A 26,037-nucleotide genomic window follows, 5' to 3' on the forward strand; every position below is an offset into this window, starting at 1 on the left:
ACTAGAATGAATGACTTAAGAGGAGCAGTAGCAGGAGGAGCAGAGGAGGGATTAGCAGGAGGAGCAGAGTCACCTAGAACAAAGGAAGCAAGCAACACAGTGAAGCTGAGCTGAGGCACCTCAGGAGAGGAAGAAATCATCTTAGGAATCCTAGCAGGAGCAGAGGAACTTAGTAGGAGGAGTAGTGGAGAGCTTAGTAGGGGAGCAGAGGGGAATTGTAACAGGAGGAGCAGAAAGGAACTTGGCAGGGGGAGCAGTGGAGGACTTAACAGAAGGAGCGGAGAGGGTGGAAGGTGAAAGGGAGGAGCAGACGAGAAGGAGGCAGAGTTCCAGTGAGGCCTGGGGAACTTCAAGAAGGAGGGGCATAACAGAAGCAGGAGGAGCAGAGGGAGAGAAGGTCAGTGTGTGTGTTTTATGGTTTATGTCTATGTTTTCTACAGCAACTTCACAATTTGTTATCGTGACAAGCCGATGCAATTGTTGATGTATTAAATATTTTACTTAAATATTTTTGCTCTGTAAATAATTCAGTATGTCCTACTTTGTCAGTACCAATACTTCTTTACCAATGCAGAGCCAGCAGAGTCCACTTCATTAACACTTTTTTCCTTTTAGATATAGATATTATGATAGTCTATTACTTTGAATATGTAATAAGAATGTTTATATATAGTCAGTGTTGAAATGTGACAAAGCTAAACGGCAGTGGGAGATTATATTGAAATACAAATCTTGTCAGTCGTGACTAGAGTTGGTCTCTAATCTCAGGGTGTGGACAGCTCATTTTAATGTAACATTACAGTGGACTGGAGCTTCTTAGGAGAATGTGTCATCTTCATTTGGTCAAGAGTCTCCGAAAATTAGGAGTACCATTAAAAACGAATTATAGATCTGATAAATCTAGAAAGTGACAATAAAACCAGCTGTGCTCTTCTTCTTGGGCCCTAACAATGTTTGAAGCCTAAAAGTACATGTTTCGTGACTTTTCTTCTTGTATATGCTCACGATGGCCACTCTAGGGCTCTAGTTGTGCTCAGGGCCCTGTTACCTGGTGCAGGGGTAATGCTTTCCATTTGCCCCCATGTAAAGGACATCAGAAGCACAAGAACACACACGTCTTTAAACAAACTTACCGTAAACATAATTTAGACTTTAATAAAAGACCATTTACTTTAACTACTGCTTGTTTAGTAAAAGTATAGGGTAATAAAGGGACTAACGAGAACAAATGTTCCATTAATTTTTTCCACAGACTTAAAAAAATAAATAAATCAAATATTAAGAGTTCAAAGGGACTGCAGAGACTAATCAGACACGTGGTAACCATCCATATCCATTTTAAGCCCAAAAAGCAAATTTTAAATGCAAAATTCACCAATAATGAATAACGTAGCAGTTTATTACATTCAGAAACAGATTTTAAATAAAATTATATGATTTGTGGTTATTAGTTACCACATACAGTTGAAACCAGACGTTTACATACACTATATAAAAAGATATACGTCATTTAGGATTACCAAAATTATTACTATTTGCTAAATGCCAGAATTTTTAAATGTCTTGAATACCAGAGGATTTTTTTAAGACATTTTTTATAACGTTCTTCAAAGTCTGAAGTTTACATACACTAAGATTACTATGACTTTATACATTTTTTGTGAAAATCCAGATGATGATGTCATGTCTTTGGAAGCTTCTGATTGGTTTATTGACAACATTTGAGTGAATTAAAGACACACCTGTGGATGTATCTGAAGGCACTCCTGAAACACACTGTTTGTGTAACATCATGGGAAAGTCAAAAGGAATCAGCCAAAATATCAGGAAGAGAATTATGGACTTGCACAAGTCTGGTTCATCCTTGGTGCAGTTTTTTGATGGTGCCATGTTCATCTGTTCAAACAATTATACACAAATATAAAGACCATGGGAATGTCCAGCCATCACACTGCTCAGGAAGGAGACGGGTTCTGTGTCCCACAGATGAACGTGCTTTGGCCTGAAATGTGCAGATCAACCCAAGAACAAAAGCAAAAGACTTTGTGAAGATGCTGCTGAAGCTGCTCAGAGTGTGTCATTATCCACAGTGACACGAGGACTGTACCGACATGGACTGAAAGGACACTCTGCAGGAAGAACACCTTACTCCAAAACAAACATAAAAAGACAGATTACAGTTTGTAAATGCACACAGGCACAAAGACCTTAATGTTTGGAGACATGTCCTGTGGTTTGACAAAACTAAAATTGAACTATAATGAGCATTATTACGTTTAGAGAATTGCAATCCTGAGAACAACTGTGACATACGGGGCTGACAGCATCATGGTGCAGGAGGGACTGGTGCACTGTAAACATCTGACTTTGAAGAAAGTAACACAAAATTGTCTAAATAATCATTTTCTAATTATTCTGGCATTTAGCAAATATAAATTATTTTGGTAATTCTAATTGACCTAAAATAGAAAAAGTTTAGTCTGATTTCATGTTAGAGTGGGAAAAAACTTTATGTGACTTCTGGTTTCAACTGTGCTGATTAGCCCTGAGCAAGCTCTCAAACTTTATATATATATATATATATATATATATATATATATATATATATATATATATATATATATATATATATATATATATATATATATATATATATATATATATATATATATATATATATATATTCCTTCTTTTTTTTTTTTTAAAGTCTATGTGAAAAAATTAATGAAAAATTTTGTTCCAGAAACTAGGGATGGTTGGTCACTGTTGAGCTCATCCATCCATCACAGACTGCATAAAGTGTCTATCTAAGAAAGGGAAATTCAGTAAATAGCCTATTCAAATATTTAGGTGAACATGAGATCCATCTATAGCATCTTACAGCCTGTAAGAAATGGGACCCAAATACAACTTTCTCTATTAAACTTAAAAAAAAAACAAAAACCATGTAATCAAAAATTAAGGCAATTAGGCTGTATTAGATTTTAGAGAAAAAAAGGGTCCAGTAAGAAATTTGTCCTTCCTAAAACTTCAGAGGTTAAAATGAGGGGACAGAGGGGAGGGGCTACTGTTGCAAATTGAAACGAGTGTTTCAGCAGAGATTCTGCATAAAAAAATAACTGGTTGTCTATACACCAACAAAAAACTGTATAGGCTAAAGGCTTAAAAGTGTTATAACATGCTGCGAGTTATATTATGGTGCGTCCCACCATGTCCCATCAAATCCCATGACATGCAGTACTTTTAACACTTGTCGGTGGTCACATAGTGTAGGTCTAGGTTCTCCACAATGTTATAAGAAATATGCTATACCCAATGCAAAAAGAAATTTGTGCTAGTCACAAATATAGTCCAATTAAAGCAAAAGAAGGCTCAAATATTTTGAGCCAAAATATTCTGGTGTGTTAAATATACTTCAACTTTCAATAGCAGTTTGTTTTATTTGTTTTGTCAATATTTAGTACCTACATACCATTTAACTCCTGTTTGTCTCCCTTCACTCCAAGATCTTCTGACTCAGCCCAATTTATTACTGTGTTGTTGCTGTGTAGTACCCTTATTGTACTTGACTTATGACACTTATACTACAGACAAAAAAAAAACACATGAAAATTATTAAATGTTCATTTTATTTTTATTTTTTGTTGTTTTGTCTTTTTTTTCAAAGTCGCTTGATAATCTTGACAAAATTTGCAACATATTTCATACTTCTCAAACTGATGTGTTTGTTGCTATTCCAGATCAGCTGTGGAGGGAAAGTTGTGCGCCGTTCTGGACAGATAAAAATACTAAATAAATGATGAAAGCAGCTTTGACCGTACAAATAAAAATAACACATACATGTGATTCAGAGAGAGAGAGAGTCTCCACACTGGCATCCTATGTGTTCAAGGGTCAGTGTCTCTGTACAAGTCCCAAGAGACGAGTGATTAAGAGAGGGGCTCAGTAGCAGTGTGTGTGAACATGTGCATTTGTGAAGAACGGGGCTGAGAAGGTGCACAGAACAATACAAAGAGACAGGCCAGGCACACACAATGATTCCTTCCTGAGACATTGGTGTGTGTACAGTAACGACGGTTTGGACAGATGCAGGTTTCTAATGGTGAAGGCGTTTTGGCATTAAGTGAATCACAGGGTGTGAGGTTGCTCTGGGTCTGGCAGCAAAAGTCACATGTTGGTTTGAACCACGGGCTTCAGGTGAAGGAGAGACATCACATTTGGGAGCTTCACTTTGCCTGGACCACTGACAAAAGCAGAAGGATCACGACAATCTTTTTCCTCTTCCATAAAACATTACTGATCAATTTATAGAAGTATGGAGAACCACTTGTGTTTATTACAGTGTGTATTTACACCATTCTTCACATTTCATCTTTAAAGCTGCAGCAGGCTTAAAGCAGCTCTCTCACCACTTTCTCAAACATCTCGTTCTGCTACATGGCCAAAAGCTATGCCCCAACTGGAGTGCTACTTTGTGTACTGTATTCAACAAATGGATTTGAAAGTGGAGGGATCAGTGAAAGCCAAATTCTGAACAGCCAGTGATTGGTTAAAAAGGCCTGTCCAGTATTTAGTAGGACACAAGACATGACAGAATTTCCTTCAGTAAATGTGCTCAAAATGTATTTTTTCTTGAATCACAAACCTATAAACAAATCACATAAAAGGTATTCTTAAAAAATCAGGTGAAGCCTAAACTCTTCATAGTTTTAAAGAAATGAATACAGCTTATATACACAAACTCAAAGGCTACTTAAAATACACCTTAATCATGAATCTTCATTCATCTGTTTTCTTGAAAGGACCTGTGACCATATCATACAACCAAGTTCATACAATCATTTTTCAATCCAACCTGGAATAGGAGGTGATATTCACTGCGACTTGTTTTCTGTGCACATTTGAGTGTGTGTGCGTGTTTCAATCTGTGTATGCACAATAAAGTCAAGAATCAATGCTTTCTGTTAATCATGTACAAATGTGCTGAAACTGAAACATCTCTCAATACTCTTGATGGGTATGAAAAGATTGAAACAGTGAAGAATACATCAACTTCTAATCTCAGAAAACATGTCCCCATCTCGCCTGCCGCCTTCTCCTGGACACATCAATCGCAACAGTTCTTAGCTTTTCTATATATATTTATATATCTTTTGTACGAAATCTGTTCTGAAGTTGGAAAAAAGAAGCCCCCACAGTCTTTGAGGAGAAAGGGTCTTCTGACAAGTCCCAAGCTTGCAGTTACAGTCTGATGAGGAGTACAACAAAAGTGTCTTGTGTTTGCAGAGTCTGCATTGTTCTTATAGAATGCTCCTGGGATGACCTGTCCCAGTGCGGCATCCTGCTGGAGCTGGTGTGCACCACTGAAGGTTCAGTCTCCATAGTGGAAGACAGGGCCGTCAGCAGTGTTCATGTGCTCTGTCCCGCCCTCACCTCCACACTGTTCCTGAATGAGAGAACTTGATTAGGACGTGCAAGAGGTTGGTTTGTGAGGTGGATCAAAGCCTTCTGAGAGCCTTGATGGGACCATCCCAGGCAGGACAGAGTGCCATGTAGACACAGTTTTGTGAAAAGTCCATGAGGTCTATGGTGATTGTGTAGCTGGACTGCTTTGGGCGGAGCTGGGGGACAGACTGGGACTGCAGCTTCCTGGAGGAGCCCCTGAGCTCCGGCCACCCGCTGCTCCACTCTCCAAACCCTCAGAGTTCTCCAGCATCTCCTGGATCAGAGGAGGCATCGAACCAGGGATCTCCATTTTCAGAGTGATGACACGCTCAGCACCTGCACACAGCCACACATATTGTCAGTGTACTCGATTTAAATAAGAGCCGACAGCAGCTCCAAATCCAATTTGTTGTACCATAGTAAAAAGACTTTAAACAAGAAAATGACCTAACAATTAATGTTTTGAATGACTGCTTCCATAGTCCTGACACCTACCTTTAGCACTGATGCTTCTCAGATCTGTGATTTTCATGAGCATCTTGGGAAACATGTGAGGTTTGTGGGGCCTCCTTTTCCTGACATAAATCTTGAGCGCCTCCAGAAGTGGCTCCTGCAAAACATCCACTTTATCCGCCTCCTCCAAGTCCTGACGATCTGTGGGACAAAGAACCAACCAGTTAACATGGGATATGCATTAATCACTGTTGCCCACTAGATGGTGCTCAAAGCAAATGTACCAAGACAACAGATAGAGCTGTGTAGAGTGTGAAGAGTTTATGCAACATTTCAGGGGGACAGTGTACTGGCAGCACTGTAAAACTGTAATGCTTAAAAAAAATTGGATGTCGTTATATTGAATATACCTCCACATAGCAAACAGATAGCACTGAGCAGTCCTGTCTCTGCGTCGTCCATCTCCAAAGGAAGAAGCTGATTGGCAAAGGCAAAAACTAAGTCTGTGAGTGGCCCAAAGCCAGCGTTGTGCATTTGGGTCCTGTTTAACGTGAGTCCATCGGAGAAGGTCATTGTATCCTGCTCTGGCGTGTAGCGCGTACAAATCCGCAATATCTAAAGACACAGTGTGACAGTCTTATATTAGAAGAAGCTATGGGCACCACAAAAACACGAATATGTTTAAAATGTGCTTTGGTTCATACCAGGATGTCCAGACAGGCTGCTTTGAGCAGAGTGATTTGGTCTGCAATGGTGAGCGTTGTGAAGCCGGGCAACTGTTTGGCGAACTCCACTGTTTTAATGATACATTTAGTGGAGAGCTCGCTGAACTTGTCCCATAGGTCGACATCCAGAGAAACACGTCGTTCTGAGCTGTTAGTCTGAAAAAAAATTGGATGAGTTAGATGAGTAGAATCAAATATCCCAGAGGTGCAGAGGTAGTGTGATGGTGCCCACCGTAGTGTATTTTCCGAGCTGGCACAGGGAGGGGAAGGTCTCCTGGTGAGCCTTTCGAACCCGGTCGATCATCTGCTCCGTGTCTGGACTCAAAACGTAGCTCTCTGTGCACTCCTGCTTCTTCTCATCCTTCTTCTTCTTGTTCCTGTCATTCCTCACCGCTGTGGGAAGAAAAATCACATCTATTATTGTCACAGAAATTCAAAAATTTTTTTGTGCAAATGAGGAACTTCAACACAAAATAAAAGTTAACGATGCAGTAATCAGCCTTTTAATGGGATTGGTGAGAACTCTAGCAGTTAAAGATGATGGTAGTTATAGACATCCTACTAGTAACGCCCACATTAGACAAACTACTAAAATAAATTTCAGTGGGGTTACAAAAAATATTTTCAGGTGACTTTTATGAACTGATAAATGGTGATATTTATCGTAAACTTTTGGTTCCACTTTCAGCAACAGTAGTTAAGCTCAGATACATATTCCACCTCTGTGCAGCAGTCCAGGGTAAAGCTTGATTAGGATCAGAGGCAGTTATCTAGAAGAAATGGGCAGTGTGTGTTTGCAGCCAGAGCAGCCGTCCTTGTTATCCAATGCTCTAAGATGAATGTTGTGAGGCAGCCCTAGCACACTGAAGGCCTATGGTAATAGAGGAACAAAAACCCTTGAAATAATCCTCCGTTTGTTCCCTCTGGGCGATCGGGCTGAGAATATGTGAGCCCCAAATGACAAAAAACACCAGGCGGGGTGTTTAGCATCGGAATCCCATTACGGCTGCGATCCATTTCTTGAGGCCGATTGGCGCTGGGGTGCAGTTTAGCGCAGACTCGCCTGTGTGTGTCTGAGTTAAGGCTGGGGGTGGCTGCTGGGAGAGGGGTGCCACTTGATAAATAGTGGTGGGGGATGGAGCTATCCATAAGGCTGACAAATTGCCACAGCTTTCATTAGGGGTCCCGGCTAATCTAATAACATAATATGACAAATATCCTGCCTCTAATGGTTTTAAAAGGACTCTGCTCCTGAGCCCAGAGCAAAAGAAGAAGAGAAAAAAAAGACTGCAGCTTTCTCTTCCATGTATCTCCCGCTTACTTTACTTTACAACACATCCCTGTTGGCAGCATTGGTAGCCTTGCAGTCTATAATCACTGTGTTGGCTTCAAAATGCTCTGGCACATGATTCCAATTATTCTTACCTCTTAATCTCACTCATCTCTCTCCTCTCATCTCATCTGTACTCCCCCTGCAGCGACCCCAGCTCCCCAGTCACTGACCTGAGATCAGATTTGTCTTGTCTTAATCCTAACCTTGAGCATTAGAGCGTGTGTACCGGGGCTGATGTGAGATCTGTGTGTGACAGTGGGGCCTGGCTCAGTGCCAAAGAGAGACGCACTACTCAACATGTCTGTACATTCATCAGGCCGCGACAGGCTCCTGCTGCAGAACATGGAGCCGGCCTGTGTGCTACCTGTGCTGCTGCGGCTGGAGCTAATGTCATGCAGCACAGTACAAGTCTCACACTATAGTTTATGATGGAGTATACTATAACACAATTTTACATTTTTTTTTTTAAATAAACCTCAAACTTTGCTGTAAAATCACACATTGAACACATGTTCAAAATGTGTTCCTTAAAAACACTAGAGGACATAACCCATGCTCAGGAGCTGAGTCCTACGTCTGTGGGAGGGGGACAAAAAGGACTGCAACAAAGTCAATGTCCAATTAATTCACAAATAAATATGGGGCATCCCTAGCGCACAGACATTACGCGGCCTGACAAATTGGCAGCACAATCATAAGCCGCACAACACAATTTAATGAAGTCATTAAAGAACTATTAGGCCAGACTGGCGATCTGTCATGGCGAATTGCCACATGCAATAACTCGGGGGGAGGAGGACTGTGGCAGGGCGGCAACGCAAACTAAAGAAATACGGCCTGGGATTTGTGGCTGTGCATCTGTTAGGTGTGTGCCAGACTGCAGGCCATGCATCACTCACTATGTATTATGAGAATATGAATGCTAATTCTGGGACTTGCATTGTGGATTGTTTGTGGTTATGTGTTCATTGCATGAATATGATTTAGAGGAGACGCTGTGTTACACATACAGAATACTGCGACACATGCGGGCGCTGCCATCACTCAATCATTTCTCTCAGAGTGGATTTCAGCTGCGCACTGCAGTTAATAGACAGTTTCTGTAGCTGTGTGCACGCCACAGAGAGGTGGGCAGACAGGGATAATTCGTGTGAGGAAAATTAAAGCGATGGCAGCTCGTCCATCACACAGATTAAATTCAATGGAAAGATAAAAATGTCAATGTTCCTGCTCCTGCTGCTCTGAGTGCAGAGGCAGTGCCGACAGTGATGAAACTTAGTCTGTCTGTATCCTGTAGCCTTCCCCACCAGCCCCTCGGCTCCAGCTCCATCCCCCTCCTCCTCTCTCCTGATCCTATCAGCCACTCCTGTAATTCTCCATCATTCTGGGCATCATCTTATTGTACTTTTATTACTTTTTCTATTGCAGATGCTAAAAGAACATAAGGGTGATTTGTGGTGAAGAGAAAAAAGGGAGTAGTGATAAAAATAAAAAATAAATAAAAAACAAACAAACAGAAGGACGGTTGCTGTTTATAAACACAGGCAATAAAAAGAAGTTGAATATTGAGACAATGTATTCATGTAAACCAAAATATCCTTTATCTTATGTAAATCTGGAATATTGCATGTCCATGTGCTTTGGTGTGTTTGCTCTCCAAACACTTGAGACTGTGTAATATTCTTTTTCGATAGTTTGTGGCTTTACAATTGTACTGTCTGACTGACCACAGTTGTCATGGTGAGGCTAGCTGGCACAAGCCTGGCACTGGTGTCTAGAGCTGTCCCGCTCAGAGACGAGGTCAGTGCCGCCTGAAGGGGTGAGAGGTGGGGGGCAGGGCCTATGTGAACTGTGTGACAGACAGTGGGCTGTCTGAATGAGACTCTCATTAAAACTGTCTATTCAGTCCATTTTGTGTATGTCACCTTCCATATGCATAAAAGAGCTGTGTGTCACAGACTGAGCTGCAGCGTGAGGAGGCTCCCTGCTGGCCCCAGATGGTCAGCTTTTCCTCATCACCAGCCTGCACCTCTTTCATTGGCCAAAGTCACTGTGAGGGCACAGGACAGGCCAAAACTACTCTCTACATTTAACAAAAACAAGCCCATCAAAAATCTCTAAGAAATGAGAATGAGTTTTTGCTAAACCAATTTCCGCCACTAGATAGCGCTCCTTGCCCATGCAATTTCACTGCTATGCACAGGAGTGTGTGGCACCGTGGCCTTCTAACCATGATTAATGGCCCCATTCAAAGGTAAGGAGCTCAGAGGATAACTTCTTTTACAGTAAGCCGCAGAGTGGTGGCGTGGGGAGTGCTCTCTGCTCTCACTGTACCAGAACCACTGAGTAAATAGTGCTGGAGACAGGAGGCAGGGGACTGAGCAATCTACAACGTATGCACGTGTGTTTTAACAGGTGTGTGCCTCTATGGAGGCGGCACCATTGGAGCACATGTTTGCACACATTCTGCAGATAATGGGAAATGATAGCAAGCTGTCTGTCATGTGATCAATGTGAAGAAAACACAGAGCTGGCCCTGTACTCTCTGTGCTCACACCTTCACCAATGACTTCATCAAGTGGATCTGAGCCTGTGTGTATGTGTGTTTGTGCATGTGTATGTGTGTATTCACACAGCCCCAGGGGGCTGCATGGGGCAGACGCCTGCTCTTTCACTCTCGGCAGGTGAGAACATATTCATCACAGAGGCCTGCCAAGCCCGGCGACACCCTGGCTGTTCTGTCAGCCTGTATCATGGATGCCTTTTGTGTCACTACACGTCCACACAAATTACACATCAGAATGATACCAGAGTTAGTTTGAGTTGAGTTTAGTTTGGACATGTAAGAGTAAAAAGACTTAAAGTCTATGTTTCATGGGTCAAATACTCACACTCCTTGGACATTCCCACTTCCAGGCACTTCTGCAGCCGGCAGTACTGACAGCGGTTGCGTGTGACTTTGTTGATGATGCAGTTCTTTTCCCGGTGACAGGTGTACACCATGTTTTTCTGGATGCTTCGTCGAAAGAAGCCCTGAAACACACAAGCACATTCTCATATAATTTTGAGGTCCATTGTCCCAACAGAATCAAACATTTCAAATACCCAATAAGGTCATGAGTGCAGCTGCTGAGTGGCCATGAACTAGGAGACAGGTAAGTCTGTAAAAGGTTTATCCCTGAGCATAATCTGGACAAAGACTAACAGTCAGTCACATCTCATCAGGTCACCCACCTGCTCCAAGATAAGAGACCATACACGTGCATACAGCCATGTTTAGGATCCAATGGAACAGCTTTTCTGAAGCAGCCCTATGTAGACCATCAGATTTAAATATTTAAATGAATATTATGTCATTCATAATTATTTCAGTAATATTGAAGAGGCTTTGACAACATAATGAGGTCATTGTTGCTTTAGGGGATAAAGTGCAGATAAAAACGCACTTTGTTTGCATTAAGACACATCGGCACTAAATCAGACAGTGGGCGTCTTAATCATAATTCTCCTTTTATTAATAATAACAACTCCCAAAAACAACACAAGCCAGTGAGAGCAGGACTAAAAGACGATTTGTCTTCATGAAAAGGTGACACTTGCTCTTGCTCTTGTAAGATAAAATGTGAAGTTTTATTATAGATGAATACCTCTTTGACACACAAAAACATGTCTAATTCAAATGAATGTCTTATCTTTATGAGGGTATTGAAAGTCCACACTGCACTGGACTCATAGGTCTTGAGAAATAATGTTTTTAAACCCTGCCTATTACGAGGAACAGTCATCAGGAAGCACAGAGGGCTGTGGACAAATGAAATGCAGGTCAATGTCTGTATCGATCGCACTAGGTCATGTTGTAGTGGGTGGGGCTTGATGATGGAAGATAGCAGGGGGCGGAGTCTGGTGCTGTAGGGGTGTAGCTGCCAGGGAGCCCCTGCTCCCCATGCTGAGGGATTAGCTCTGCTAGCCGACAGATGGCCCATGGACCTAAGCCCACAATTTGTCCTTCCTGGATCACTGGACTGTATTCCTGCAGCCTCTGCCGTCCACACAAACACAAGAATGCACTTTGAGATTTATCTTTTCAAATAACACTCTAATTAATGGGTGAATGAGTGCTTTGGTGCAAAGCAGTTTAATCCGGAATGTTTTGATCTACTACACCTGGAACAATTTACACTCTACAGGACTACAAATAAAGACCAGCTTTCTGGATGTCTTCCAATTCAAATCCTGTTAAATCCTTATTAAGAGGCCAGTTAGCACTCAATAAAACAACAAAGGCCAGAGCAGACAACAGACTGGCTGCTGCTCGCTCCGGCACTGCTACTGTGCTGTGCTGGGAGTGTTTAGAACGTACTCTTTGATCTGGCTCTGGCCTGTCCCTGACCCCAGTGTCACGGGGGATTGACCTAGTCCCTCCTGACAACACCAGGCTCAGGTGCCCTCTTGTGCCACTTGCTGATTGGCTATGGCCTTGCATTGTCCCTCCTCCTTCCATCTTTTAGTTGCTTCCTGTGGCCCTTAAGCCTCTTTTTGTATCACCATGTTAATCCACGCGGCGACAAGAGCCCTGAGTGGGCCTCTCTGCTACCCTGCCATGTTCAGAGGAGACAGAAAAGAGCAGGCTGCTGTTGGGATGTGTGTGTCAGGCCACTTCATAGCTCTACCTGCTGCACAGCGTTTACCACACTGACTTCTCCTTGAAGGATTATTCAAACCATAGCAGTCACAGGATTGGGTGGGTGGGGGGTTCATAGCTTGGCGAAGGAATCCTTTGGTGTGTGCGACTTTCACAATGGTTGCAGATTAAGAGCCTTCCCAGCCTCCTACAGCGCCCACGTGCACGTGGGTCACTGTGTATGGGGGTATCTGTGCACGCACACATTCCCAGTGCCTCGTACTTCCTCGATTACGGAGAAGCCCGTGAGATGAATGTGAGAGGAACACCGCTGCAGATAGGGGACTTAATGGCTGCAGGGGATTTTGGAAATATGGTCTTTCCGACTAAATAGCGCAGATAGTGTGGAAAAAGAGTGCCTCTGCTGAGCGCTGCCGTGCCTTCAAGACAAAAACATAAACACGAGGGGGCGACCGTGCATATTTAATGTTCATGTGTTAATATCTGGAGGGGGGAAAAGTGCGCCGGGCAAAAGAAACTTAAACAACAAACGGAATTAGTTGTCTCCAAGTAGCAGAGCTCAGCATCCCTTCTGTTCAGTTCCTGTGTTCACCCAAGCCCCCAGGAAATACCTTTGTAGTTGGGCACGCTGCAGCACAAGCTAACGCGGCTAACCCTCAGCTTACCCCAGTCTCAGATGAGACAACCATACGTTCACATGTCTGTACTCTTGAATTATTGAGCAAGCTGTAGCAACTCTTCTCTTCAGAAGTTAGACCATGGAGGAGAAGGCGATCTGAATTTTCAATTAAGCATTGCAGCTATTGAGTGGGTAGAAAGGTTCACAGACAGGGCTAAGCTAAAAATATATAACAGAAGCAATGATACAAAGTGACCATAAAACTTCATGACAAGAAGTGACTTGGTGTGATCATCTGAGTTCAACAATGTGACCGTTGACCCCAATAAGTGCTTATTTAACCCTATTCAATTAATTTAAGCTTTGTACTAAATAGCTCAAAGCAGCTAGCAGTCACAACCTGTTTGCTCAGTATTTCTACCTTTTTTGATAAACTGTGCAGTAACCCTTTCCCTACAAAAGGTACTTTCCCTAGCACCTTAACCACAGTTTAAACTCATGATCACAAACTGACATTAGACTTGAACAATATCAATAATGTCCTCTTTGGCCTGATAAATGAACATATCAGGGTTGCCCCAGATGTACAATAACATCACAAAGCTAATTAGCACGTCACTCTTCCGAGGTGTCAGCAAACACAGTGCTATGACAAGTCAACAAGAAAGACTAATTAATCACTTTCTGTAATGTATCTGGCGGCCTGCGCTCATAGTGTTTTGGCCAACTGCGTTTTAGTGTATATTCACTCATTCACTCAGGCAGGATTAAGCAGCTATATCACTTAATACGGCTTTATATTTCACCTTTACTAGTTGACATTCAAGCTTCATGTGTCACAAAGAACTCTGATGCAGTAGTTCCAAAGCTTAGTTTAGTATTGGATAGCATAAGGTTTGGTGGGTGCATCACTGTGGTTTCTTTCTCCTAAATTTCTATAGAGTTCACATTCTATGTCTCTGGCACACACTTCAAGCCTTGCCGCAGTAAATGGATATATAAAACCTGTGAACGAGGTTTTAAGTCTGCTACGAGTTTAGACTCGTAGCAGAACAGTGGGTGCCAACACTGATTATTGTTGATTAGCAACAATTATTAGAAACAATAAATCAGACTTTCACCACAGCCAAGATTGACTATTCTGTAAACAGTTTAACCAATAGAGGAACTAAATGTGTTTATATTTAATGTTTTAAATGTGTTAAATTTTCTGTTCTTTTCCCTATCTGTCCTTATTCTATTTAATGTGTATTAAATATACTGCTGTGATGTCATCTGAAACCTCTTAATAAGTCCATATATGATGCAAATGTCAACAACAATTACTGGCCTAAAGAGTGTTAGAGTATGTGGAGAATCACTCTCAAACACACAGTTTTGTTAAAGCATTTTCCAAAGACAATTTTTTGGGGAAGGATGACGAGCCAAGCCAAAAAAGATAAGACTTGTGCACCTGACAGTACCATCTCAACCCTCTCCTCCTTCAGATGTTCTGCCTGTGCTGAGCTTACACTCTGGCTGTGAGGTGCTCAGATAAGAGGTCAGTGAAAACACACAGCAGCTTGTGTGTGTGTGTGTGTGTGTGTGTAGGGGTGTGTGTGTGTGTGTGTGTATGTGTGCGTGCATGAGTGCACTACTATGAGCTGATAACGACAAAGAGGTTACAAGTACATCCTCTATCTGCTCCATATCGATAGCATACGCGTCGGCAGAAGCTGATAGACCCAGAGAGGGAGAGTTTATGTGATGTATTATATAGATTTGTATATAGTAAAAATTGAGATGCATGATGGGAGTTTTGGTTTGAAATAATTCACTGACAGTGTATTTTTTCTTGATGAAGTTTGAGTAGCAATGGCACTGAGTGAGATGTTTTAAGCACAATAGCTAAAGACATGATTATTGCTCTAACCTATAACAAAAAAAAAAAAAAAAAAAAAAAATAAGACTGCTCGAAGACTGAACCTTTATGTTTACACCAGTCAGTTTACAACATCCATCATTTCCATCCATTTTAGGCATACTCATGCCCCACCTTCTCTGTAAAATAATAGTTTGAGAAATCGTGATTTCAATTATAATTTATATCATTGCAATTATTATTATTTTGTGATTATTTATATTTGAGCAGTCTTCGCTTGTGCTTAGTGAAAGTTTCTCCTTTCAATACCCCAACTACACATTGTTTGGTTTAGCAAATATTCTCTATCCAGATACTGACATTACACCCATGTGGTTGATCATATGTACAAAAGCATTTTACTTTTGGTTTATTTTGATAAAATTCCAGTTTATCCGTTCAAATCTGACTTTTTACACTACAGTACAAGACCGCTTGAAGTCTAATGGAAATTTGACAATGTGGTGAAAATGCCTGAATAGGGACAGATTGTCACAAGCAAACTTGAACTTCACAAAATTCACCGAGCCTTAAATCAATCCTGACAAGATGCAAACGTACTCCACTGTGCTCAACGTAACCCCAGATCAGGTTAGTAAAAGATTCTTGATGAGACAGAGGATTTGGTCCAAGGCTACATTCCTACGCTCAATACCAAAAAGCGCAGCAAGATGTGAAATATTCAGAAGCCTTATTGTTTTGATGAAGTGTATGGGCTGGAGGTCAGGGTGTTGTTGCTTGCTCGGCAGATGGACTTAAAGGAGGGTATATAGTCTCACCTTGCATCCCTCGCAGGCGCTGACACCATAGTGGTACCCTGAGGACTTGTCCTGGCACACAAAGCAGGGCTTGTAGACGCGGGGTGGCGGGGGTGGCGAGGGGGGGCTTGGCACTATCTCCTCTGAGCTGGTACTCTGCGTCTCTATCGCTGTGAGGGAAGAAGAGGAGAGAAGGGGTTAGCCATCACACGCTGACAAGAGCGAATTAATCGATACTGCTGGGATAAACATGCAATCTCCTCTGTACACACAAGTCTAGACCGACTACATCGAGTAGGAAACACATTTAGAAGATCTTTTATCGGGCAATTCAGGAGGAGAAGGAGCTAAATTACTTCAAAGAATGAACGCTACAATCATCAAACAGGCTTTGCCAAACAAAGATTCCTCATTTGCTGCAGAAATTACAGCAAGTGTGCACATGAGTAAAGATTTGACTACAAGTGTTCAAAGTAAACTCTGCTACAATGCCTGGAGTTCTTCTATTTATGTTCTGTGGTAAAAATATAGCTACAAAAGACCCAAATTCTTCAACCAGCAAGCAAGTAACCAAGCTTTCTAGGTCGCTACAGTACATGTTGCCTTTTAGAAACAAACAGATTGAGCTAATACATCTAAGACTTTGCACTGAATATACCACACGTTGCTGATCGTCTTTAACACAAAAATTTAAAAAAACGATCACACATACAGCAGTTCTTTGTGAGGGGGCCTAGTGGCTTACAGCTAAACAAATAATTGTACAAGAACTGTACACTTTTCAATGGAGCTATTGTGGGCAAGTACAGCCTGAACCTGGGCATAAGGTAATAACAGCAATGTGATTTAGTAAACATCTCCAAGCAGTCAGCCGCTAGCAGTTAAGCTGGTGTGTTTTCGAGTACATCTAGTTAAATCAAAGTGCCAAGGAAATGTATACGTTTTCAAGATTGATTTCGATACAAAGATATTGACCCGATACTCGATTTTCAGCATTAAATCATAGTACTTTGTTTTATATTACCATGTGATCTTATATCTGTGTAATCTCTCACTTGTCCAGGTAGGATCCATAGTCATACATGTGCGTATACTAGTTTGTCGGTCTTATACTTGTTCTGATACAGCCCAAGATCATTCTAAAACTTTTCAGAAAATTTCTAACCTGTGAATGTGACTTTTTTTTAGTATCGATACTTGCTCAAATGAATATATAGTTTCAATACTAATTTAAGTATCAATTAGTATCGGATTTTCAATACTTTTGACAACTCTAATTAATAATAAGCTAATCACAAAATACCCGTACTAAGCAAATAGTAGTAATCCATTTTGAGATATTGTAGATGAGTTATTCTAATATATTTTGCAGTAGTGAGTACAAACTAAATATAATCCTTAATGATATACAGAGGCTTTACCGTCACACCTCTTCCAGCTTTGGGCCTATATTGCTCGCTTAAATCATGTTTCTGTATCCCAAAACACTGCCTAGATACAATAATAATAGAATACATTTGAGCGGAGTTGCCGGTTGAAGCTTCATGCGAGCAGCACGGGAAGGATTGTGGAGACAAGCGGCTCAGGAGCTGCCGGTGGAGTGTAAATAAGCCATCTATATTTAACAGAGTTGCCCTGTAGTACAGCTGAGAACACAAGTGCACGTGACCTCGCTGCAGACACACAAAAAAAAAAACTTACCTCCGATTGCACCAACACAACTACTCCTATTCTCTCACTCACACTTTCCCTACTCTTTTAGAGAGCGTGCGGTTTGGAATCTGCCAAATCACAGAGCAGATGGTGCGGAGCGAGATTACATTCAGAACAACCAAAATAAGCCAACCTGATGCCCAGATACGTTCAAAGCTTCCTGGAAAAAAATAACACGCAAGCAGCGAAAAAAAGCAAAAAGACCGGGATCTTTAAAAAGGAAAAAGTTATCGCTTCAGTAGGGAAAAACAACGCACGCGAGGTCCAAGTGGGTTTCAGGTGACCGGGACAGTTAAGCTAAACAGCCATAAAGCTAGTATTGCAACAGCTAAAATGACACGCAATCATGGTGTGAGATATGGAGACGCTGCATTTATGGAGGCCCACCGTCATCTGCCACTTTGACTCCAGTAATAATAACCTCTTAAGCTGCGGATGGAAATGGGTCAGTATGCGTGAAATGGTGATTGAGGTTGGTGGGAAAAGAACACTTATAATAAAAATGCTTAGTGACACATTACATTAAGCTTCATTTTGACGTCGTTGTGTTATTCAATTGTTATGGGTGCTGAAGCTTATGTCGGCTACTGTGGGCCTTTCTGGACAATTAACAAGAGAATAATGAGAACAATATTAGCAATAATATATAGTCACTTAGGATTCACCAAATGCATGACTTTCCATTCAGCTGGTCCAAGAAATGAACCCGCAACGTCCCTGGTATAATGCAGAAGAACCAGATTTTAAACATAAACTCCGAAAGCTGGTTGTTTTTGTCTAATTACCAATATGGCTGCAAGATTAATCACAATCAAATCAAAATTCAACTTCTATTTTAGTGGATGTTTAGTGGAACAAAATATCCTGTCTTATTCTGCATAAATAATGTCTAATCTTGTCATTTTGATCTGTACAAACATGTTAATCACGCTTAGCCGTTCATATTTCAGTCTTTTTGTCAATTCCTCTGGACGTATTAAAAAATAAATCGGAAATCTAAACACAATGCTTGCCCAAAAATTACAATTAGGTTTTTTCCCCAAAATTGTTCAGCCCTAATCATCAGTGCAACAAAAGAGGAGGACGCCACGCCAAAGTCTATCAACAAAGTTTACACAAATTGGGATAAATGAAGTGAAGCGGCTAAACAAATGAGAAGAGATGTAACACCAACTGCAGCAGGATGATGTGTGAAGAGCTCTGAACAGGACAACAATATAAAACAGATGAGATGGTAAAATGGCCTTGTGAAAAAAATAGCCTGTATCTTTGGAGTTTTGCTTTTTCAGTGGGCATTGGATGGCGAGGAGAAGAGGAGCCAGGGGGTAGAGGAGGTGTTGCAAGTGGGCTGGGAACATGAGAACGGTTACACAAACAGAACACTGAGGAAACATTAGAGGGGACCACATTGTGCAACGGGTGCAAGGTAAGACTGTGCGAAGAAGGGGGCTCAACCCTGCAACCAGGGCTCTCATGTCAAAGCAATTACAGGTCCACAGAACGCCGCTTATGTAACCTGGCAGATTTTACTTCATTCATTTTACTTACTTGCAATATTCTGTGTTGCTCTGATCACACTACTACTACTACCATAGAGTCACTTGTCATTTGTGAGAGGAGATATTTGTATTTTTCACCCAAATACTTTCTTTAAAAATGCTCTGTTCCTGATTGTTACCCATTTAAAAAAGTGAAAGTAAAACAAATTCATTTCAAATGCTTTTCAGGTTATTCCTCACCCATCATTTTGCTGTCACGGTAATGTTAACAACAATTAGCATGCCAACAGCATACTTCCAGGTTTGTGGGTGATAAAAAACACTTTATATGTGGACAACACATAGCATTCTTACTTTGACACTATTAACTGTTTTTACGATATGCTAGTACTTGGGAAATTTTACTTTATTACATGAAAAAATAATGTACAGTTCCTTTAAGTACCACTTAAGTACAGTCTTGTATTTGCTCTCTGGGTCCATTGTTGCTGTGCATATAGGACACAGGCGACTGAGACAGAATATTGCTGGGACAAATTACATTGCTTTGAAAGTGTTTAGGGGGCTATAGGAAGACGTGCCACCCACCCATGTAGAACAAACTACATGCAAAGTCTGCATGTGCACGAGCTAAAGCTTTCCAAGAGCTATAACGAAGACTCATTGGGATAGTTAGTTCCACGCATGCACAAAAAGCGCTCTTAATGAGAGCACCCATGAAATCTGGGGCACGAGGACCGGAGTCTGTGAGGGGGCTGGCCACTGTAATTAAATACAATGGCTGGCTTCAGGAGGCTTGTCAAGCTGAGGCATAGGCCGAAACAATGGTACGCCTGTACAGAGAGGACAGCACTACTCCAACCTCACTGCAGCGCTAATCATGCACGGGTATCACACAAGACCGCCTATTGTGAGAGCCGCCGGAGGAACTGACTCACGCACACTAGTGAGGAGAACATGCACTTCGATGTACTACATGCAACTACTGAAAATGTCATCTACATCTACAAAATCTGTGTATCTAGCAAGATAAGGACTGGTGTGAATAGACAGAAGGATTAGGGAGGGGAAACACAGTTGCCAAGTCATGCATTGTGCACTCTGTAATAAAATGTAACCTAAGTCAAGTTAATTGTTTGGTCACTGCTATAGCCGTTAGCACAGACATAATGCTGGATTCAAATCTGTGTAGCATGGTGTGGCACGTTGTCAGACCAGTTCTCGATGTGGGAAAGAACAAAACAGGCCAGCAGGTGTGAGCAGTGCAAATACAACACTCCCTCTGTAATGTGAAGAGGCTGCAGACAACTCATCTCTGGGCAACTTCGTAATGAAATCTAATTAAGCTAATAAATGTAACAATGTTCAGTGTATTGTAAATGAGTGGTCTGCTCATAAACGCATTATTTTGTGTCAAACGTGTAGACTGTACTGTAAATGCCTGCGCTGGTATTCTCATTCATAAATGTTCGACATATCTTTCAATCGGAGTGTGCCCAATATAGTGTAACAGCCTAATGTAGCTTTGTGCACCGCTAAAGCACTGGTGATTTAATTAAGTTCAAGTGTGAGTGGTCTGTAATGCCGCTCTTCAGATCCACTTTGCATACATCACCAGCCACAAGTGCACTTAAAAGGAGAAGCTAACCCTCACTGGCCACATCCTCCATAAGCAATTACTGCATGGCTAGACTTAAATGGACAAATATGCACGAGACCAAGATGAAATCCATTGTGCTGATGAAGCGGCCCGGGCTCCAGTCCTGACACTGGATGGCCTGGCTAGCATCAGCACATCAAAGGCACGAGGAGTGAAAGACCACAGACGCACGGACACGCAAGCAGCCAACCCCGGCAGCCATTATGGAGACTCCATACTGCCTCCTGTCTCACCCCAGCTCTTTGCTATAGGTTCAGCTCTGGGTTAGTCCTGGGAGATTCGATTAGCCTCTTCTCCGCGGGTTACATGGGCCCAGCTGTGAAGCATATTAATGAGATTTCACCATCGTTAGGGCCGGGCTAACTACATTAGCAGACAGACTGGCTGGATTGCAGTGAATAGAACTACAGTGGTCTATGATCGGGTGCCCCCACTTTTCTGAATCCAATGCATTGTGTTTCTCTTGGGGTCTATTAGGTTATTTGGACACACGTGTGCAGTGTGTACAAGGAACATCCAGACTGCTATTAAGTCTTTCTTTGTGGGGAGAGAGGAGACAGCAGACAGACCACCATGCCAACACCAGCGACATTAAGCCAGCTTTGATGTTGCTTTAAAATAATGAAGTGGGATGGTCAATAGAACAGCCGCAGGGACAGAGACCACCATGTGGAACCTGGAGAGCTATAATGTGTCATAGGACCATAAAACAGACACAAAACAGAGCCGAGAGGAGCATTAGCCACAGAATGTACAGTAGAACAGATCATATACAAATAATTGAACAATATAGGAGGCCATTATATAGGAGTGGGGCTCTGTTCTGGTGCAGTCCTCTTCAGACCATAGGCACAGACCTCCATTAGGGGATTGGGCTTATGTTGCAATAAAATATATATAAATAAAATATAAACTATATAAAAACTCAAAAGTAAAAAAAAAATTATACTACCAACTGTGGTGAACGCCATCTTGTTTTCTTCAGCTTACCTCTGGCTACAGTCGTTAGCTATGGTGGTTAGCATCTGTCAGTCCAATTCTTTCTGATGCATTTTGAGGTCAGCTGTGCCTTTACCATTAAGAATGCCGACATTAGTGGTCTCCCAAATGCAATGGAATTTAAATGGGTGACATTATTTTGCTACCGTTTTTAAAAACAGCTAAATTGACTTCAGCAAAATAATTAGACTGCTCCAGTGCCACAGGAATGTGCCGGCTAAACCCAACACATAAACACACGCAGGAATGCTTTGTCAGCACTCTTCAATTACTGAAGAGGGAAATGGCACCGTTTCCTTGCTTACAGGGAAATCCTGCCATTCTCTCTGCAAGCGTCATAACAACCCATGCTGGAAATGGATGCTGCCTTGACACTGATTAGTGACAGCGCAGGGCAGATTTGAATACGAGGCCGAGTGGGTGAGGGGCCGGCACTCCCAGGCGCTCATATGGATTGACAGCTGTAAGCAGTCAGACAATAGAGCATGTTTGTATTTAAGCTCAGAGTGTGAACTGTGAAATGGTGAGAGAAAGAGGAGGGGGGAAGAATCTGGCAGCGCTGCAGACAAGCATAAGTGAAAACACGCACACACACGCATCACACACAAGGAAGGAGAGGCAGTGAGGTTAAGTTAGGGCAGGAGAGTAGACAGCAAACCTCACGCCTACCATATTCACTGTAACTGAATCCATCCTCAGCACACCCCCACCCCTTTCACTTTTAACCTTCATCTACCCTTCAGAACTGCTGCTAATCCATACCAACTTAACTCCACCACGCATATGCACTAGAACCTGTGGCAGTAACAGCAGCTTTCATTTGTTATGTTATGGGTTTTTTTAAAGATTATACTATTACATGATAACACAATTAAATACAATGGCCAACTGCATTCTGTTCATTCTAAGGTTGGCATTAAAAGGCAGAAGATTTGATATTAAAGTTATTGGCTTCAAGCTTATTGTAACAATGTATCCACAGCAATAAATAATTGTGCATAATGAGTCTTATTGCTCACTGCATTGTTTTCAAAGTTTGCACAGCTTGCCAATCTGTCTCTCCGCCCATCATACAAATATAGTGCTTGTGGAAGACGACCAACCTTTTCTGTTCCCTACATAAACTATTTTCTAAGCTCATGTTGTAGTTTAGATCAGCTTTGAGTAAAAATGACAATGTAAGATGGGAGGCTGCAGCGTACAACTGAGTGCTGTCATTGAGAGTAAGTGCATCAACGCAGCATTGAGTAATTCATAATATAATAACGGTTGCAAGCTATTTATGTACACATTAGCCAACTAAACCATAATACAGTGGAAGATCATTGAAGTATTTACTTGGTGTTTTGTACGGCAATGACTGAGTGTTGTTTTGCAACCGTTGCAGATGTTTTTTTGTTGAGAGTGCAGAAAATATTGAGACAGTCTGATTTCTTCTTAAAGGAAGAGTGCAATGCATATGAAGGCTGTGCACCGACTCCTGGAGCTGACCTTGATGGATAGCATTCCAAATTGGGGCCAAATAACTCCCCCATCATGAGTGTTAGAGCAAGAAAAACACACAGTCCTGTGATAGATGGGGGTCCAAGCAGAGGCTGAAGGGCAAGGTGGAGCGGAGTGAGGCGGTTGTCTGGCCTCTTGTGATAATACCTTCTCACCAGCAGGAAGCAGAGCTGTTTTTCTTGGGGAGAAGTGGGGCAAACACCAGGTTGTGTTTAGTGGGGTAATTTATGGTATCTTTACATGTGACCTAGGAGGCGGGCCCTACGGTATGTGTCAGTGTGTGACACTCAATCTACATGTCTTTCCTGTTCAGAGACAAATGAGGACATGTAAAAATGCTGAACATTTACAACAGACATATTTGCAGCTTTAAGTATTGTTAGTTTAAGTTTAGACATGTAGCTGAGGGATCACAGTGGAGCTATAACACTTTCCAGAAAAAAATAACTGAACACAATTACAAAAAAGACAAAACTATATTTGGTAACTTCATCCACAGCGCACATATAAAATGTTAGACCATACCAAGTTGTATTCAAGGAAAATAAATCGCACAACTAGAAAATTGCTTCATAACTCAAGACGTGTATTGCTTAAGACACCATTTTTTCTGCCAAACTATTTTTTAAAATAACATTTAACCCTGGTGGGCAGTAAACATGAAAACTAAAAAGCACAATGATAATGTGAGCTAAATTTAAGATGGCAAATTCAGCATTAAAGACACTTGGTGCTTAATGTATGTATGAATGAAACCAAGAGCTTGTTCCGTCTGGAGCACTGGTCTGATTTATCCCCCTGGTCCCCTGTATGTTCACTTCTCTGGGGGCCTCAAGATAACTTCCCTCTAGCCTCTGAAATAACAACACACCAGGTTTTCCTATCAGCACTGGAACTGGGAACATGTGTGGACAGACTGGGCACAGGGAGGGGCCCGCGCTGGGGAAGCGAGAGATCTAGCAGATGGCAAAGGTGAGTTCTTTGGGGACTTGACTTTGAATAGCTGTGTTAATCATAGCCGCTATACCACTGCCAAATGCAAGACGTTGGTACAGTTAATTATAACCATCAACGATATAGAGTGGTGTTCACAGGAAATTGAAAAATAAACTTTGGACTTCCTCAGAGTGTGACAGCAAAAAACAGTGAAGGGAGAAGTGCAAGTTCCCTGGCAACAAGGCACCCCCACGACCCCGGGCAACACAGAGTAACAGAGCCCAGCAGCTGTCCGGCCCTGCTGACTGACAGAGGACGATGGGAGCTGGCACTTGCCCCAGAGCGGCTGCAGATATTTGGCATGAGCTGATGTTGAGGGACGGGGTGGCGGGGTACGACGGGGCAAAAGGCAGCCCGTGTCGGAGAACCCATGCCAGGATGCAGACAAGCACTGGGGCACATTTCAACAACCGGGGCCATGTGTTATGGAGGGGTCCAGGGTCCAACACGATGTTCTACAAAGTGAGTGGTCTATTACAAGCACAAGAGGAATGTACTACTATAAACTTTTGGAGTACATTTAAAAAGGCAATTATATACAAGGTACAAAAAAAGACATCACTCTTCACTTGGATTCACATGGAGTTGTTGAGAGGAGGGGTTTAGTAATAAGTGCGCTAGCAGCAGTGTTAATAGCCTAGAGACATTAAACACTGTCTGACGGGGTTTGACACAAGAGGTTGGGGAAGTTGTAGATCTAGCAAAAACAAATATAGACAGGATGTTGTTTTGTATATTAATGTAGATTAGGGCTTTTCTCCCATAAATGCCGTGAAACATTAAATACATTCGCATCACAAGGTCAGGTCTTTTGCCGCGCCATGCTTTTATGTGTAGCAATAAATATTTCAAGTACTTTACATATGGCCGTTTTCCGCTGCATGCTTCACTGCAAAAAGAGGATTCAACTAGACTTATAACCCCTAAAGTTACCGTATCTATCCTTATCAGCAAGATGATTACAAGTAAGGTGCTACAGCGGGAAGCGGGAAGGGGGAAAAAAGGAAAAGTTGAACTATTGCCGGAGATGAGAGGGTATCTGAGGTGAGAGGGTTGAGCGACAGGATCGGGGGATGATGGTGACATGATGCTAGACAAACATTTCAGAAGCGCTAATAAAGAGAGAAACAGAGGGTGTGACCATAGCATAGCAAGTTAACAAAGAGACTCTCATACTATTAATACAGTCTCGTAGAATGACTTGGAGCTGAAAGGCCTGCCGACACATCGCTCAAGGTCATCATCATCATCATCGGGTCGTAAAAGCGGGCACAAGCGAAAGCCCAGTGCTGCTAAAAAAACCCCAAAAAAAGCTATCTTATAACGGTCGTGCTCCAGCTGCGACTATGGTTTCCTGAAACATTAAGCTGTACTTTTTTAATGTAGCACTACCATGAGTTAATTATAGAAGAGCGTGCGTGAGTGGATGACTCTGTGATTAGATATTTCCCTACTGTGAGAAAGTCCGCTGATGCGTGGAAGGCCGTGGAGAGATACTACAGCGATAGACTAGAGCAAAGCCGAAGCTGAACAGTGTGTGTCAAATTAAACACAGGCCTGGATAACAAGAATAATGTAAGGCGCGTTTTATGTAATACAAAATAGGTAACGTTCTCTCTAAAAATGTGAAAAATGCCACTCACCATATTCACCATGATTAGTTTAAGTGCTTTTCACAACTTTCAGAGACCAGAAGCGGAGTTTTGCCCTCACAACAGCTAGCATGCAAACGCCCACTTCCTGATTCTTGGACAATAACGTGCTTAATCATTACATGCAGGCAATACACAGG

The 26,037-nt window shown here is 42.0% G+C and overlaps 1 protein-coding gene across 4 annotated transcripts in view; it reads right to left on the reverse strand.

Annotated features, from left to right (window-relative positions):
* Positions 1–3,612: 3,612 nt before the first annotated feature.
* raraa (retinoic acid receptor, alpha a) overlaps positions 3,613–26,037 on the reverse strand; it is a 127,646-nt gene continuing 105,221 nt past the window's right edge. For all 4 annotated transcript variants that reach the window (XM_033985365.2, XM_033985366.2, XM_055229784.1 and 1 more), the window contains 7 exons: positions 15,897–16,045; positions 10,848–10,989; positions 6,856–7,016; positions 6,603–6,779; positions 6,309–6,513; positions 5,941–6,099; positions 3,613–5,781 (listed from right to left, as the gene is read on the reverse strand). In XM_033985365.2, the coding sequence (XP_033841256.1) occupies positions 5,585–5,781; positions 5,941–6,099; positions 6,309–6,513; positions 6,603–6,779; positions 6,856–7,016; positions 10,848–10,989; positions 15,897–16,045 (1,190 nt within the window). In that variant the 3' untranslated portion in view covers positions 3,613–5,584. The remainder of the gene's footprint in view (positions 5,782–5,940; positions 6,100–6,308; positions 6,514–6,602; positions 6,780–6,855; positions 7,017–10,847; positions 10,990–15,896; positions 16,046–26,037) is intronic.

The sequence above is a fragment of the Periophthalmus magnuspinnatus genome, chromosome 19 (assembly GCF_009829125.3).
Source record: "Periophthalmus magnuspinnatus isolate fPerMag1 chromosome 19, fPerMag1.2.pri, whole genome shotgun sequence".
Lineage (NCBI taxonomy): Eukaryota > Metazoa > Chordata > Actinopteri > Gobiiformes > Gobiidae > Periophthalmus > Periophthalmus magnuspinnatus.